Genomic DNA, 18,183 nt, shown 5'->3' with positions numbered 1-18,183 from the left:
CGGAGAAAAATGTTTAAGGTTGATAGACAATTATGAACAGTACCGGATGTTATGAAACCCCAAACATGGTCTTTATTATAATAAAATTAAAAAGTCCCATCCTATTCCATCCCATCCTATCCTATCCCATCCCGTCCCAACCAAACACACGGCATTACTGGTAAAACTGGCATAATTGAAATTTAAACCCAGGCCGCCCAGCTCATAGTTCACTCTCATTACCACTAACCTATGGAGCGCTTGCAGCAAATTTTCAAAACTGAGTTTATATCGTACATAGAAACATTGTCATGATTTTTTTTTATTATTTTATTAAAGAAAATATTTATTAATTATTATTTATAATATTATTCATCCTCCATTTTTTTTTGCTTAAAATTGTCCAAAGAAGCAGTGGCGGCTCGTGACATTTGACTATGGAGGGGCGCGCAAATCCAAATAAATATATACTTACTAATAAATAAAAAAATATAACTGGACGTACCTAAGTATATGTTATAATATCTGAGACATGACAAAGTTTGCACATAAATGTCTTAATTTGGCAATCAAAAATAAAGAACATTGTTACAAAACAATCGCATTTACACATCACGGAACCTCGCACGAAAATATTTTTGCCACCTCTCTACGGTTTTAAAAACAATAACAAGTAACTTTAAAACGTGAAGAAAAATTATACTTATTAATAAATGTTCAATAGGTACTTAAGCTACTTCTTAAAAGTAAAATCTGCTCGACGGTCTTTCATATTTATAAACCTTTCCATTACTTTTTCATCAAAATTGTTTATTTCCATCACTAAATTTCTATTGATGGACATCATGGCTAAAGCATTAAGTCTTTCATTAAGCATAGTACTTCGCAGGAAGCTTTTTATTCGCTTAAGGGTGGAAAAATTGCGATCGGCCTCTGCAGTTGTCATTGGGGTCGTCACAATGATATTTAATAATTTTATTGTTTCGGCAAATGTTTCGCCAAGATTATTTTCTAAAATAAATGAAAGCAAGTTCATAGCTCCAATATTTTGTGAGAAATCTGGTCTTGAGTAAATGACTTCTGGTTCAGTTCTTAATCTAATTTTACATAACATTGGATAAAAAGTAACTACATTATCTAAAATATCCACTGGAAAGGTCTTGTTATATTTTGGATACGCTTCTTTATCGAACAAGTTAGCTGCTTGAAGATGACCTCGATAGGAAAATCTGTCCTTCGCTTGGGTAACAACTGTATCACATACCTCTTTTGCAATAATACTTCTCAAGTTATCGTCAGTTCTTCTTCTTTTGACACTTTCAAAGTTTAATTCTACATTAGCCTTAATATTATCAGTGTCGTTTCTTATTTTGGCAATGCTTGATTCAAATATCGACAGATCCTTTTGCAATGACACACTATCCTTACTTTTTGACTGGAGCTGATTATAAAGTATGTCCACGTGCGGCATAATTTTGTGAAAAAGGGTAAGCCAGAATAAGAATTCTGGATCCTCTAATGCTTTCCTTAAACCGGAAGCTTCATTTGACGTCACACTTTTCTCACATTTCTGCTCAATTTCTTGAAAAACCTCAATTAATTCTTCGCGATCTTCATAAACAGTATTCACGGTGCGAATATTATAATTCCATCTGGTTGTTGCCACTCTAGGCAATTTTCTATGTGTTATTTCTTGTAGTACATCACATCGGTGGGAGGAATTAGAGAAAAAAGCTGGTATTGCAGACAGATTATTAAAAAAAACGCGTACTTTCGGATTTTGAGATACCGATTTTTGCATAATAAGGTTCAGTTGGTGAGCATATCAGTGAACGAAATGCGCGTTTGGATATTTTAATTTAATCTGAGCTTGAACACCGTTAATTGAACCACTCATTACATTTGCCCCGTCGTAGGTTTGAGCTATTAATTTTTGAGGTGTCTTTAAAATTAGCGGATCAATTTCATTTTCGATACACGTTTTTAATCCCTTTGCAGTTTTATCCTTAACCTTTATAAAGCCCCAGAAATGTTCATGAATGGATACACTCCAAAATATCGTTCTGAATCATTTTAGATGTTCCTTTAAAGACTGTTGAATTCTGCAAGTGTTCCTTAAGTGTGACATCTAATTCTGCGGTAAAATTAATTAATTCCTTGAACAAACCCTTATTTGAAGAATCCTTAGTTTCATTGTGGCCTCAAAGTGCCATATCAAAGGCCCCACAAAATTTTACGCAGCTAATAATTCTCATTAAAATGTGCCTATTTTTTCTTATATCATCATTATGCTTTATTAAATTGTCTCTATATGCAGAACTCAACTGTGTTAAAATATAAGTATTACCCAGTAGAGCAAACGTAGCGCAAGAATTTATATGTCCTCGTGAAATGTCATGCTTTTTTATTTTAGCCGCAAGATGTTGTAAATCTCTTACCCCTTTTCTTGCCCAACTTGGATCGACACTACTAGAGCCAGCGACAAAAAATAACACACACGGAAAACAGTATAATAAGTTTGTTTCTTCACAACCACATATCCAATTATTTCTCAGATAAATGTCCCTCGAAAAACGGCGAGTAAAACTTCTTTGTTGTGTTTTCCTTTCACTCACTTGAGTAATATTTAAATCCGGCAAAGGTCTGCCTAAAGTCTTAATGTTTACTTTTTCTTCCAGTGAAAGATTTGAAAAATTACAGTTAATTAAAAAGCTTACACGATTCATTATTAAATTTCAATAATAATTATTGTATTGTTCACTCTTGAAATACTCACACACACACAAACCACCGATCACGGAACCGATTAAAAACAAAATTTTGCCGAATAAACAACAAAAAACGTCTGCCTGCCGCCCGCGGTCCGATTTACAAAACATTAAAACAAAAGCCGAATCCACGATAAAACTGGGACGCTAAATTTTAGCGAGTTACGTGACCAGTAGCCCTTACCAAGCATGTTAACCGGACCTTAGCTAGTAACTTTTATGCTTATGTAGCCAACGCCTTTTTAAACTTATAAATATACCTTAAACTAATTTTGTAAACACTTCTCTTTCTTGTATCAACCTTTGTACATTAAAAAGTCGTCCTGTATATTAAAGTTGTTTTTTTAAAAGAAACCAGTCTTGATCAACCACAAAACTGGCGCAGTCGATAGTAGGATTTTTCCGAGAAACTGGCTAACCTTTTCCAAGTTTCTTTCGCGACGCGATTTACGGAAAAAACGAACAGTTTTTACAAAAAAGTACGGTCGTCTGATCTATCGTAGATCACCGGTCAATTGGGACAAGATACCTGTACAAGCTGTAGAAACTAAGCGATCGAGGCAGTTTCCTCAAGAAGAAGCAACAAATACAGTATCCTGGGAGTCAAAACCTATAGGAGCCCTAGACGTAAGCTAGATTAAGAAGAAACCTCAGAAAATGCAAATCGTCATGATAATGTGAGTAATATTGTTTATTTTCAAATTGAATTATCTATTTCTTTTGAGTGATTTATATTTGTATTTTTTCTATCGATATATTGAGAATTTTCAAACGTATATTGAAAAAATATATTTAATTTTTTTAATTTTAATAAAAATATTTTAAGTTTAAGTTGAAATTATTTAAATAAATAAAATGGCACAAGCAAATAATGCTGCAGCAGCCGCTGTTGAACCAGCCATTAACTATCAATTATTTAAATTATATCTTGATGCAATTCCGAATTATGAAGGTAATCCCTACACACTTGCTATCTTTATTGGTAATTGCGAAAGCCTAATTCAAAATTTTGCCCGTAGAAATGATGATCAGTTTAATAATTTCATTCTCAGAGCAATTTTAGGAAAACTTAGTGGAAGAGCTTTAATGATGATAGGTTCTAGAGTAGAAATTAGAGATTGGCAACAAGTAAAAGATTCTTTAAACCTTTGTTTTGGAGATCAGCGCGACATAGATTGCCTAGTCCAAGATTTAATTGCTTTAAGACCAACTAAAAACGAGAGTCCATATAATTTTGGTATGAAATGCCAAGATACACGTAGTCTTGTTATTTCTAAATTAAATACTCTTACTATACCTAATGCAGAAAAAATAATTAGACAACGTAGTTACGATGATTTAGCCCTTAAAACTTTTATTAAAGGTTTACCTCCTTCTATACAAACTACTATTCGATTAAGAACACCTGACACTTTAGAGCAAGCTATGGCATTCGTCATAGAAGAAGAAAACTTTTTGTATAGCTCTAATAGATCAAATTCTCTAAATACACAAGGACAAAATACACTTACACCAAGACACACACCCATGAGAAAAAATATGTATTCCCAACAAAACTTTCAAAGACCAATGTTACAACCCATAAGATATAATAATTTCCCTCCTATAAGACAACCTTATCAATCAAATTATAACCCCCATCAAAATTTTCAACCACAAAATCATTTCCATAGAGAAAACCAATCCCGACAATTCAGGTTATATCCCAACAATAATAATCAATTTTCACAACGACCACAAACTAATAATTTTGGTCCTTTCAATCATTCCAATCAACAAAACCGACAATACTTCTTGCAAAGACCTCAACAATTTCAAAATAATAATCAACCTCAAAGAGACAAACCAGAACCGATGGATACATCATCTGGCAATACACATTTAAAACCTAATCCAAATAAAAGACCTAGATACGAACTATATCACCAACATATTATTAATAACATGCAATTTGAAAACCCCTATAGAAATAATGATTATTATTCTGATAATAATTATATGTATTCCAACCCACAATTACCATATGATAACGAAGAATTTGAATCTTACTATGATTATACTGAACCCCCAAATTATTCATACCCTGTATATGATAATCCTTATCCAAATATGCCTTATGCTGTGACGGAACAAAATAAAAATTTTGATACATTCCCAACAGACACTGACTCAGCAAATGTCAATGAACCCGTTATTTTACCCAGTAACCCAAATCAAAACGATTTAGACGATAAAGAAAATGTTTGCAACAATGTCTCTCAACCGAACCTGACCTAATAATAAATTTAAATGCAATCAAAGCAAATCTCCCGTATATTTTTATACCACAGATTAATGCAAATTTTTTAATTGACACAGGCAGCACAAAATCTTTAATAGACCCAGAATTAGCTCACAAATTTTATCGAAAATTTATATATAAAGAAAACTTTCATATTCAAACAGCACATAATATAACCTACCACAATGAAGTAGCCGAAATACCCATTTTTAAAATTTTCAATTTAAAAGAATATCACAAATTCTTTTTGTTTAAATTTAGCGAAAAATTCGATGGTTTAATAGGCATTGATTTATTAAAACAATTAAATGCTAATATTAACATGAATACTAAAGAATTAGAGACACCATATTCAACAATAAAAATTATTTTTGAACCTGAAAATTTCGACCAACTAATTGAAAAAAGTGATAATAAAATAAATAGTTATTCGATAACTATTGAACCCAGAGTACAAAAGATCATAAAAATTCCTGTAACACAAAGAAATGGTATAGGAATATTAAACTATTTTTCTTTTCAACAAGGTTTAGAAATGCCAAAAGCCTTAGTCAATATAAAAGATAATTTTGCTATAACCTCTCTAATAAATTCAAATGAAATTCCAATAAAAATAAATATTCAAGAACCTTTTGAAACAGAACCATTAAATTTAATTGACGTAAATTTTATTGAAAAAATGGAAGTAGATTTTAACCCAACTCTTGAACATGATAACTATCTAAAAGAAAATTTAAAGAACCTTAGATTAGACCATTGTAATAAAGAAGAGAAAGACGCATTAAGAAAATTGTGTTTCGAATATAGAGATATTTTCTATTGTGATAAAATCCCTCTTAGTTTTACAAACGAAATAAGACATCAGATACAACTTACCGACGAATCCCCGATTTTTACAAAATCTTATAGATTACCTGAAGTCCATAGACAGGAAGTAAAAGATCAAATTAATAACATGTTAAAACAAGGTATTATCCAAGATAGTAACTCACCCTGGTCCAGCCCCATTTGGGTCGTGCCAAAAAAAATGGATGCCTCAAAAAAGAAAAAATGGAGACTTGTAATTGATTTTAGAAAACTAAATGAAAAAACAATCGACAATAAATACCCCCTACCCAACATAACTGACATTTTAGATAAGCTAGGTAAAGCTAACTATTTCACTACCCTTGATCTTGCGAGTGGATTCCACCAAATCGAAGTCGATAATTCAGATATCCCTAAGACAGCCTTTAGTACCGAAAGTGGACATTACGAGTTTAAACGCATGCCCTTTGGTTTAAAAAACGCCCCGGCAACCTTTCAACGCGTAATGGATAACATACTTCGAGGCCTTCAGCATGAAATATGTTTAGTCTATTTAGACGACATTATTATTTTTTCCACCTCTCTAGAAGAACACATTTCAAGACTAAAATCAATTTTTGATCGTTTAAGAAAAAGTAACTTTAAACTTCAATTAGATAAATCCGAATTTCTTCATACCACAGTTCAATACTTAGGCCATATTATCACACCCCAAGGAGTAAAACCAAACCCCGACAAAATCTCTGCCATTAAAAGATTTCCAATTCCCCAGTCACCGAAAGATATCAAAAGTTTTTTAGGTTTACTTGGATATTATCGTAGATTTATCCGAGATTTTGCTAAAATAGTCAAGCCAATGACTAAATGTCTTAAAAAGAATGGTAAAGTCATTCATGATAAAGAATTTATTGATTGTTTTAATACCTGCAAGCAAATTTTAACTAATGATCCCATATTAATGTACCCCGATTTTTCCAAACCGTTTATTCTAACCACTGATGCTAGCGATTATGCTTTAGGAGCTATTCTTTCACAAGGGACTATTCCACACGATAAACCTATAGCTTATGCATCCAGAACACTTAATGAAACCGAATGTCGTTATTCTACTATAGAGAAAGAACTCTTAGCCATTGTTTGGTCTTGTAAACACTTCAGACCCTATCTCTTTGGTAGAAAATTTACAATTTATACAGATCATCGTCCTTTGACCTATCTTTTCAGTCTTAAAGAACCAAATTCAAAACTTGTTCGATGGAGATTAAAACTCGAGGAATTTGACTATAATATAGTTTATAAAAAAGGAAAATTTAATACAAACGCCGATTGTCTTTCTAGGATTAATTTAAACGCCTTAGAAACAGCATCTATCGAAAATAATCCAGGTGACATAGATCAAGAAATATTAGATACTATTCGAAATGTTTCCCAAAACTTACAAACCTTACAAAACTATCAAAATCCTTTAATAGAATCGCAACAACAAACAAATCCTCCGAAACATAATGAAAATATTAACATCCGAAAGAAAATAAACATAATATCTGACATCCAATTAAAACCACCAGACATAATAAACAAACCCGGAACTTCACACTCGTCTACTCAGCATTCTACCGCTAACTTTACGACAAATGACGGAATTAAAATATACGATGAAATTATTAATAATAAAGTGAATCAAATTATCGTTATGCCTAATATTTACCCTCAAATACACATATCTCGTGATACTTATGAAAACCATAAAATAACAACAATAAAAATTCCTCCTACGGATAATGAAAAAATAATTTTTGATTTCTTAAAAGAAAATACTGACACGAAAAATGTATATTGCATTTATTTTCATACAGACCAATTATACATAGATTTTTGTAACGTTTATCTTAAATATTTTTCTGAAAAAGGTCCCAAGATAATTAGATGTACAAAACGTGTTAATACCATTAAAAACTTAGAGGAACAAATCATGTTAATTAAAAACCATCATGAAGGTAAAACTAACCATCGCGGTATTAACGAAACCCTTGAATATCTTAAGAGGAACTATTATTGGAAAAATATGAAAACATCTGTAAGTACATATATTAATTCTTGTGAAATATGTCAACGCTCAAAATACGCCCGAAAAACACCGTACGTACCATTAATGCTGACGCAAACAGCTTCGCGACCATTTGAAATTGTACATATAGACACATTTACTTTTAATAATAAAAATTATCTAACTATTATAGATGCATTTACGAAATTTGCCCAAGCTTTATGTATAGATGGAAAATCAGCCATTCATATTGCTGATGCTTTAATAAAGTATTTTACATGCTTTGGCGTTCCACAACAAATAATATCCGATAATGGAACTGAATTTAATAATGACACAGTAAAGGAATTATTAAAATTACACAAAATAAATGTGCACTTCACAACACCAAATCATCATGAGTCTAACGGTATTGTAGAAAGACTTCACTCTACGATTATCGAACACTTAAGAATATTACTAGAACTTTTTCCTAATGAACAAAAAAATATAATGGACTATGCTATAATAGGATATAATAGTTCCATTCATAGTGCCACCAATTATACTCCATTTGAATTAACTTTTGGTCATTCCCTATCAAGAAACCCTAATGAAATATTTTTGCCCCATACTTTTTATAGTGATTACACAGAAACCCATAAAAACATAATGTCCCACGTTTATAACGAAGTTTCAGAAAAACTGCATTCCGAAAAAGAAAATATAATAGCTAAACATAATATATACGGTAATAATAACGAAATTTTTAAATTAGGACAAACAGTATTTAAAAAGAATCCCAAAGGTAGAAATAAAAAAGACAACAAATTTTTAGGTCCCTATAAAATTACTAGAATTTTAGACAAAAATTGTGTTGAAATATCTACTAATAATAAAAATGAAACGATTCATATAAAAGAACTTAAAAAGCCCCCTGTTGTTACAGATCAACCCTCTGCAGCATCGCAGCAGGAATAAAAACACCAATCATCCACAATCTAAATTCCAATCCTGGTATACTCCCTTTAAAATTGGGTAATGCTCAAAACAAAATAGACTCATGGACTTTTATACAAATATACGACATTAATAACATAACTAAACAATTTAAGTCATTACAAGTTTACTACACACTCATAAAAGAAGTAATTACGAATAATACTCACGAACATAACTTAGGAACAGAATTTTATAACACTTACCACATTGTAGAAATTCTTATAAATAAAATACAATCTCAAATTTTTCAAATAAATCCACATTTTAATAGAAAGTCAAAAAGAGGATTAATAGATGGTCTTGGATCAATTATAAAATCAATAACAGGCAATTTAGATCAAAATGACGCTGAACGTTTTAATCAAGCCATTGAAGCTCTAAGAAATAATCAACAAAATATCAAAACTCTTGTAAAAGATCAAATAACTCTTTTTGAAAAATCAATACTAAACTTTCAAAATACTACAAAAACATTAGAACGAAATCAAATAATATTAGGTGATCAAATAAAAGAATTACAACGTTTTATTTTAGAAACTCATAATGAAAACCTAATAACTTATCATTTTCTACATTCTCAAACCATTATATCTCAATTAATATCTTCTCTTCAAATAATGTATGATATTCTAGAAAGAATTGAAGTAGGAATAACCTTCTCCAAAATAAATACCTTTCACAATGCAATTATTGATCCAAAAACATTACTGAATGAAATTAGAAGTGTAGAACAACATCTAGTCAATAAAAAATTCCCTTTTCCGAGCATTGTAGAGAATATTTTAATTTACGAAAAAATCATAGAAATCAAAAGCTACACAAAAGAAAATCAAGTTACGTTTATTTTAGAAATTCCAATTGTCGAAGAGAATAAATACAATTATTATCACTTATATTCCCTTCCTACTCCTCTATCAAATACCTTTAAAACAATTATTCCGAGTTCCAAATACCTTCTTTTAAATGAGCAAAATTACGTACTTGTCAATGACGCTTGCAAAGAGGTCTACAACCAGGAATACTTATGCCTGGACCTCCATACAACAAAAAATGACAACCTAGCTCCATGCGAAGTAAAGCTGTTACAATATGATAAAAACACCTCCAGTTGCAGCCAGATTCCCATGAAGATTCAAGATATAGACATTCGCAGAATTGAACTAAATAAATACATTGTAGTAGTGCCAAGTGCAGTTGTTGCTATCCAGAATTGTGACGGAAATAAAGACAATATACCTTTAAATGGCACCTATCTAATCGAACTAAACAGTGATTGTGAAATCAATATTAAAAATACTATTTTACACCGCTTTAAATATGCAAAACCTAGTTTTAAAAACATAGAATTACCTAATTTAAGTTTTAATATTTCTGAAAATGCTGACTCTGAAATAAACTTTCAAGATTTAAAACTAGAAAATATAAATAGTAATGAAATAAAAACAGTTTTAAATACCCTTAAAATACAAAAGCAAAAACTTAATGAATTTTCGGAAATTCCAGCTGTACGAATAAATAGTGTTAGTTTTTATACTATATTACTTTATATTATTATAATAATTTTAGCAATTTATGTATTGTATAAAACATGCTGGATGAAGAGAAAATTCTTGAAGACAACCCCGGAAGAAACGGTCCAGAACATTAAACTAACCGATTTTCCAGGAGAACTCTGACTACCCCATAGTTCTCCAACTCAGAGGGGAGGAGTTACGTGACCAGTAGCCCTTACCAAGCATGTTAACCGGACCTTAGCTAGTAACTTTTATGCTTATGTAGCCAACGCCTTTTTAAACTTATAAATATACCTTAAACTAATTTTGTAAACACTTCTCTTTCTTGTATCAACCTTTGTACATTAAAAAGTCGTCCTGTATATTAAAGTTGTTTTTTTAAAAGAAACCAGTCTTGATCAACCACAAAACTAGCGCGTCTCGCGATCGGTAACGAGCGTGATAAAAGCCGAGAAGATGGGTCGTCAAGAGTAGCTTTTCGGCCAAATTATGGACGCGGATATGAGCGCGCCCCACGACAAATAGAGGAAGATAGATGAGCTGTACCTTGCGCGAGACAGAGAGCGGTATACGTAGGATGCCAGGAGCACTTTGGTTGTTGATTTGAATATCGCATTATCTCCTATAGTACGGGCGCTTGTGTTATACGTTTACACGCGGGTTGATAAAAAATATATCTAATATAATTAATAATTACTGCACACGAGTTTGAAATTTAAAATAAGTAATTTTTAATGAAATTACTGGGGGGACGCGCGCCCTTGCGCCCCTATTAGCAAGCCGCCACTGCAAAGAAGATTAGAATGTTTTTTTTACATACACTATTATATTACATATGACGTAATTTTTTTACATACGCTAATTTAGATATATTTTTTTTATTAAATCACACCAATGACAAAAACTTCGTAAAAAATAACTTTACAAAATCATCCCTGCCCTACCATCCTCTCATTTCAAAAAATAAATAAACCTTTTCTTAAAACAAAAGAATAGCTCACTCAAATAAATAACCTTAACAAAAATATTTTAAATAATAAAAATAATAATAATAATAATAATAATAATAAATAATAATACTTTTTACTGGAAATAAAATTATTAGGGCTCACTGCTACTTTGTCATAATATTAACCAGTTCAGGGCTGGGATTCTAAAATCACGATTCGACACGATTACTTGATATGACTGATTCTAAATAAAATTTTCAGTCGTGAGTGTCTTGCGGATTGCCTAGTTTTTAACGATTTGTCGACGACACGTTTGGGTATATCGTATACACCAGACGATATAGCTTCTTCCTTTTTTAATACGTGCATAATGTGACAGCATCCTTTTTTAAACGTATTTGTTTCATTTATTGTTTACCAATAGTCATACCAGGTTTTCATTAGTAATTATTTAGTATATCAAGAAGCTTTCTTAAACACAACAACTAATAGATTTAATTCGACCCTATTTTCCACAACCTTTTGTTAATAATAGAGGCAGAGGAAGTAGAGTTATCAATGAATGGGCAGTTTTAGTATGTCAAGATTTTATGCCACAGATTATTACCAAAGAAGCATTGGACAAGATTTAAATTTGCAATTAGCGAAATTATTGACAATCACCTGATGAGAGAAATTAATAAATTAACATTTATAGAGAGATCCAATTTCCCTGGTGTTATAGGTCCTATTGATTGCACCTATGTTGCCATATTAAAACCTAAGGTGGATGAACACAAGTTTTTGTGATTTTCCATGAACTGAATTATTATTTTCCGATGGATAGTGGTGGTTTGAAACGACATTTTTTTTTATTTTAAAGAAATAATATAGGCATATATTTAAATAAAAAAACACGAAGGTGAAAAAAATTAACATATTAAATGAAAATTCTTAGTGTTTATCAATAGAAAATTGACATTTCCATCTGTCAAATATTAGGGAAAATAACAAATATTTACCAAGAAACCTAAATCAAATATAATAAAACGAGTTTAGCCGACGATTGAAATTTAGAATCACCCTTGTCGTCACGACTGAGTCGCGATCGAATTCGAAGTCGTGATCGTATCGAGATCGAGTCGTGATTTTAGAATCCCAGCCCTGAAAACACGGTACGAACAATTGGCTCGGCCTATTTCTAGCCGATTCCCTTGGCCCCCAAGGGAAATATTTAACACAAGAATCTTTAGATGTTACCTTTTAGAATTATTCTGTATTTTATAATAAATGCGCACATATTAAAACTTAATGAATATTTCTAGGTCTCTTGATTTAATCTGTTTTAAGTTGTATCTCTGAGGAAGGATTAGAGCTGAAATAGAGATTGCTGTTATTTCAACTCATTAGCGTCTGCAGAGGTGCATCCAAAATAGCGGAGGCCATTTTGAACACCTGGATCGCCATTAGATTACTTTCTTTTTCCTTTCATAAGCTTTATTGAAAAACAATTCTTCTTAGAGCCACAGACCGTATAAAAAGAATTCAATAAACTAACTATAATATACCCTGGTATATACCTATAATATTAAAGTGACTTAATAAGTTCAGGATGCGTTTAATCCCTTTGGAGCAACATGAATATTCTTATGACGTTTTTATTGATTTCTATTTTTTAGACTGATAATTGCCTCCTTAACATCCTAGTCGTTTTGTAGCTCAATTTTTATCCTTCGTCTTCAAAGATACATTAATCAAAGAAAGGTTAGAAACGAGATTTTGAACAACCGTTTTCACTGGCATTTTTGGATGTCATTTGGCGACTTTTTCATACCGATTTTCGACTTTCATTTTTCAATAGAAAAAGTCATATCATTCCATTTGATTTTTTAATTTTTTTAAGGTTTTGGGTCATTCAATCAAATTAAATTTATTTTTTTGTTTTTATATTTTTTCGTTTATTAAGTCGAAAACTAATACAAGTTATACAACAAGGTTACTTAATAATTACCATGATACCTTTTTCAAAAAAGAATTGAATAACTAACAAACACTATACAATTACCACAAACATATGTATATTATACAAACAAAAAACGAGACAAACCAGACCAAACATGAAAATTTTTTTAAAAATAAGTGATTTATAATACTAAATTTATGATTAAATGATGTTTACAAGCCCTTTTAAAAAACTTTATACTTTTGATTGTTTTGATTTTTATTGAAAACATATTGTATTTGTTTAGACCTTTTAATGAATTGTGAGCACGTTACAGATACCAAATTTGTTAAAATCGGTCAAACCGTTACGTTAAAGCAGGTTATTACAGAAACAATTGAACGCTCACCATCTTAGAACCTTGAAAGGCTAGAATTAGTAAACAACAAGTTTGTTTAAGTTCAACATGTGCACAGGGGCAAGGGGGGTGTTTTGTTTACAAACATGTTCATCGATTCTCTGTTGTCAAGTTTACATGTATTTTCAAAAGAGGATATTTTCAGCTATATATCAACACATATAATAATGTTAATTTAACTTACTGTTGTTGGATTTTGGATTAAAAATAAAAAGGAGAACTTACGATAGTAAAAACTTTTGCCGTTTGTGCCGCATCATGGGAAAAAGGCGATTTAAGCCGATCTTTTTACAAGTAAATATCGTATATAATTAAATAGAAGTCTATTTTTTGTAGGGGAACGTGTATATATAGATTTCTAAATGAGGCAGTCTCTATCTCCAAGAAAAAATGCATGTAGATCATTTAGTTAAATGTATTATGCATTTCGGCTGTGTAAACAGCCATCCTCAGATACTAAAATGAAATACAGGTAATTTAAGACAATTTTAAAAGGAGCTTATTCGTTATAACAGTACAGGTTTAGAACTTACCAGAACGTCACAAAAAATATATACGTTCAATAAATGAAATTAAAAAACCACCCGTTATCGGGAGTCCAAAACATATATAATATAAAATTTAAACTTAGGACGATACAGATTTCTAAGGGAAGGTACTATAAGGAACTATTGTGTATTAACGTAACGTTAACGGTAAATAAAGGTAAAAGTTATTTTCTAGGGCTAATTGAATTTTAAAAACGTAAACTGTCGAAGTTAGTTTTCTCATTAATGGATGTGCAGTTAGGGGAGTTTATAGCTCTATTTATTTCAAATGCCTCTAACAAGTCCAATTGTAACCCTTTCTCGCAAACATGCAGAACCTCAGTGCTAGGTCCCGGATCAAAAATACGACCAGACTCTAATATGTGGTTCGCAAAAGGAGAATTGGTATTACTAATAAAAGTATTTTTAAAGTTCGGGTAATAAGTCTTGAAGGGTTTGTAGACTCTGACTTTAATTTTCCTTCCGCTTTGGCCGACATAACGGATGTCACATGAGAGCAAGTTAACTTATAAACTCCAGATCGGTGCGTTATCGGTATATTACTAATCTCATTGCTCGATGAAACCAACATTATCGGATCTTATCGATCCATTACCTAATTTGGCAATGTCTCTTCTAGTGTTGCACAGTGTTTCAAGTCCAATGAATCTGACACTAAAACTAATAGTTGTTTTAAAACCAAAAACAACTTGGCAGAACATAATTATTAAATTTATTTAAAAGTTACCATTGAATTGAGTTTTAGTATGTCTAGATTTTATGCCACAGATTGTTGCCAAAGAAGCATTGGACAAGATTTTAAATTTGGAATGAGCGAAACTACTACAAGTAGTTGGATCCATAGAATTACTGAAATTATTTACAATCACCTTGCTGACCGATTCATTAATTTTCCAAATATAAGAGATGAGAGACAAATTAATAAATTAACATTTATAGAGAGATCCAATTTCCCTGGTGTTATAGGTCTTATTGATTGCACCCATGTTGCCATATTAAAACCAAAAGTGGATAAACACAACAAGTTTTTGTGATTTTCCATGAATTCAATTATTATTTTCAAATGGGTTTTTTATTTTAAAGAAATAATATAGACATATATTTAAATAAAAAAACACGAAGGCGAAAAAAACTAACAAAATAAATAAAAGTTCTTATTCTTATAGTGTTTATCAATAAAAAAGACAATCGACGTTTCCATGTCAAATACTAGGGAAAATAACAAATATATAACAAGAAAACTAAATCGAATCGAATAAAACGAGTTTAGCCAACGAATAAAATTTAGAATCACCCTTCTTGTCATGACTGAGTCACGATCGAATTCGAAGTCCTGACTGTATCGAGATCTAGTCGTGATTTTAGAATCCCAGCACAGGTAATAATTTACACCGTTGCCAGTACTCCTTACCAAAACACTTAACGAAACTTAATAAATACGGCACGAACTTCATAAATATACCTGGACTGGTAATGCATATGGCCACGATACCCAAAAATGACCACTGGCCGCCATTTTTATAGTGGTTGTGTCCTTTTGATGTGGGTCAGGCTGAACATTTTTAGTGTTCCCAACAAAAAATATATTAAATAACGGTAATAAATAAAGTTAATGTCGCTAAAGTTTGACATGTGAGTATAGTAGTGATGGGTAAATCGACACTTTTATGTGTGTCGATTCATTCGACACCATGCATCTTAATGTATCGAAACAGTGACACAGTGGGATGGGTATAGTACCCATCTGAGTACTGAGTACCAAAATGATACTCTACAACCTTTGTACGCTTCTGTGACGGAAAATTTGATGATTTGCCTCTTGGTTTATCTATACATACTCAAATAAAAATCACAGTAATAAATAATTTTAAGTTGCACTGTTTACGGTATGTTTTTGTTCTTTGTGATGTCTTGGTACAGAATTTAAAATATATTATTCCATATATTTTAATTAAATTCCAAGGTATTCAAACACCAAAACCTCATTTAATAATGCAAAATGTTATATAAATACAAATAGTCAACTTTAATAAACCAAATTTAAAAAACGACAAAATAAAAAAAAAATCTAAAAGTAACAAAAATAAATAAAAAAACGAAAAAAAGAACAAGGCAGACATGAGATTATAATATTAAAATAATTGCAAATTGCTGTGCGAAAATGCCAAGTTTGCCACCTTTTGAGAATTGAGGCGATTTCTTTTATTAGTTATTATTTGCCCTGTTTTCGAAAATGTTCTTTCGCACGGAACGGATGTCGCTGAGATGCAAAGTCTTCTTTTCATTAACTCAAAAAGGCTAGGAAACAAATGTTTATTTTCTTTCCACCATGGAAGAGGGTTGCTAATTTATCGTCAAATTTGTCAAAGGTAGCTCGATATTATTAAATTGATAAGAAATATTGAAATACAATTATTATAATTGGCAATATCTAGGTGAAAACATAAATTGTAAAATTTAAGTTTTGATCTAAATATTATTGTTTTTTTTTAATAAAAATGCGACTTACAATTTACACTATACTCGCACTAGGTTTAACCAACAATAGGTGACACACAACGCAGTACTAAGAATCACTATTAAAATTACCTTGAGCAAACCCGCCAAACATTCAAAAGCAATAACCACCGATGCCGACAGAAAATAATAAAACAAAAACAAAACAAAACATAACCTCTAATTTAAACGCACGTATCGGCTAGTAGAACGCTCTAAAACTAGGTTCAGACAGATGTCTGAATCAAGCTTTATTGCCCAATTCAGTTTGGCTATGGGAACCCCAAACGGTAGACCAATGGACAAATGTTGTATTTATAAAGAGTTATATTTTCCTTCTGTGCTTGGTGCTAGAATTAATGTATAAAATGTATCATTAACACTAACGGTTTTTTTATTAAGTTTTGTTTGTGTTATTTAAAGTTTTGTGTCATCATTAGTGTTGTTTGACATTTAACATCACTGGGTCGGAGTGTGTCACTGTGTCGACATTATCGATAAGAAGTGTATCGATACCGTGACACAGTATTAATGTGTCGACACACTGCGTCGAAACACCGACTCAGAAGTCATCACTAGAGTATAGCGGATTACGTTATAACGGTTACTAGTTTTTGGCGATTTGTAAACGGCGCTTGGGTATATCGTCCACAACCGGCGATATAGCTTCCTCCTTATTTAATACGTGGATAATGTATCACCATCCTTATTTAAACGTATTTGGTTCACTGTTTCTCAAAACCGAATTATTGTGAATTGTTTGTCTGTGTTTATGATAAAATAATATATAGAGTTGTTTATTTTTATATAAACTCTTGCTAATTACAAACCCTCATAAAATCATCTATATTTTGATTTTTATAGATGGTTGTACCTATTAATGTGGAAACACTGTACATAGAAGAAAAGTAAAAGTCGTAACAGTAAAAATAGAAAGAAAATAAAAGTGTTTTTAACTGAATTTTTTAAGTAAATACAAGCAAAAATTTAAATGAAGATTATCATTTTCATCGTATTAGGATTAATAGGATATAAGATATGAATTTTTAACTAAATGTAACTTGGACTTAATAGTTTTAATGGCTTCTGCTACAAGGCAATTTGCCAGCACGATTTGGAGATTAGGGAAAACCGTCGGGTATGTACCCTGTTCCTTGAATCGATATTTTCACAATTTTTAATACTGAAATGCAGGGTGACGCTTTCCCTACGATACATCCGCCATCATCCAGCATAGCTACAGCCGTGAATAGATTCAGCTACCACTGGCAAAGGGCAAAAAGGGTCTAGGAAGGGTTCCAAAGGATAGGATAGGAAAGAACGAACCACGTATTAACTGGGTGAAGGATGACGCGGCGCGGAAGTGTAAATGTAACTTTCTATTTTGTATTTGTAAACATAACACATAACCTCTCAAAAACTTTAATTGTTTTGTTTCCTGACAGTTGGCACAACTGAAATTTGTCAGAGTGG

General features: G+C 31.5%; 1 protein-coding gene across 1 annotated transcript; it reads right to left on the bottom strand.

Annotated features, from left to right (window-relative positions):
• Positions 1 to 712: 712 nt before the first annotated feature.
• LOC126736159 (uncharacterized) lies at positions 713 to 1,780 on the bottom strand. Its single transcript, XM_050440388.1, has one exon. The coding sequence runs from the start codon at positions 1,778 to 1,780 to the stop codon at positions 713 to 715; it is 1,068 nt and encodes a 355-aa protein (XP_050296345.1).
• Between the last annotated feature and the right edge of the window lie 16,403 nt (positions 1,781 to 18,183).

This window comes from Anthonomus grandis, chromosome 5, assembly GCF_022605725.1.
Source record: "Anthonomus grandis grandis chromosome 5, icAntGran1.3, whole genome shotgun sequence".
NCBI classification, from domain to species: Eukaryota; Metazoa; Arthropoda; class Insecta; order Coleoptera; family Curculionidae; genus Anthonomus; species Anthonomus grandis.
This window is presented reverse-complemented; position numbering and strand designations above follow the sequence as displayed.

Bases quoted from the DNA above. Each gene is read 5' to 3' on its own strand.
- LOC126736159 (XM_050440388.1), bottom strand. From the start codon at position 1,780: ATGCAAAAATCGGTATCTCAAAATCCGAAAGTACGCGTTTTTTTTAAT.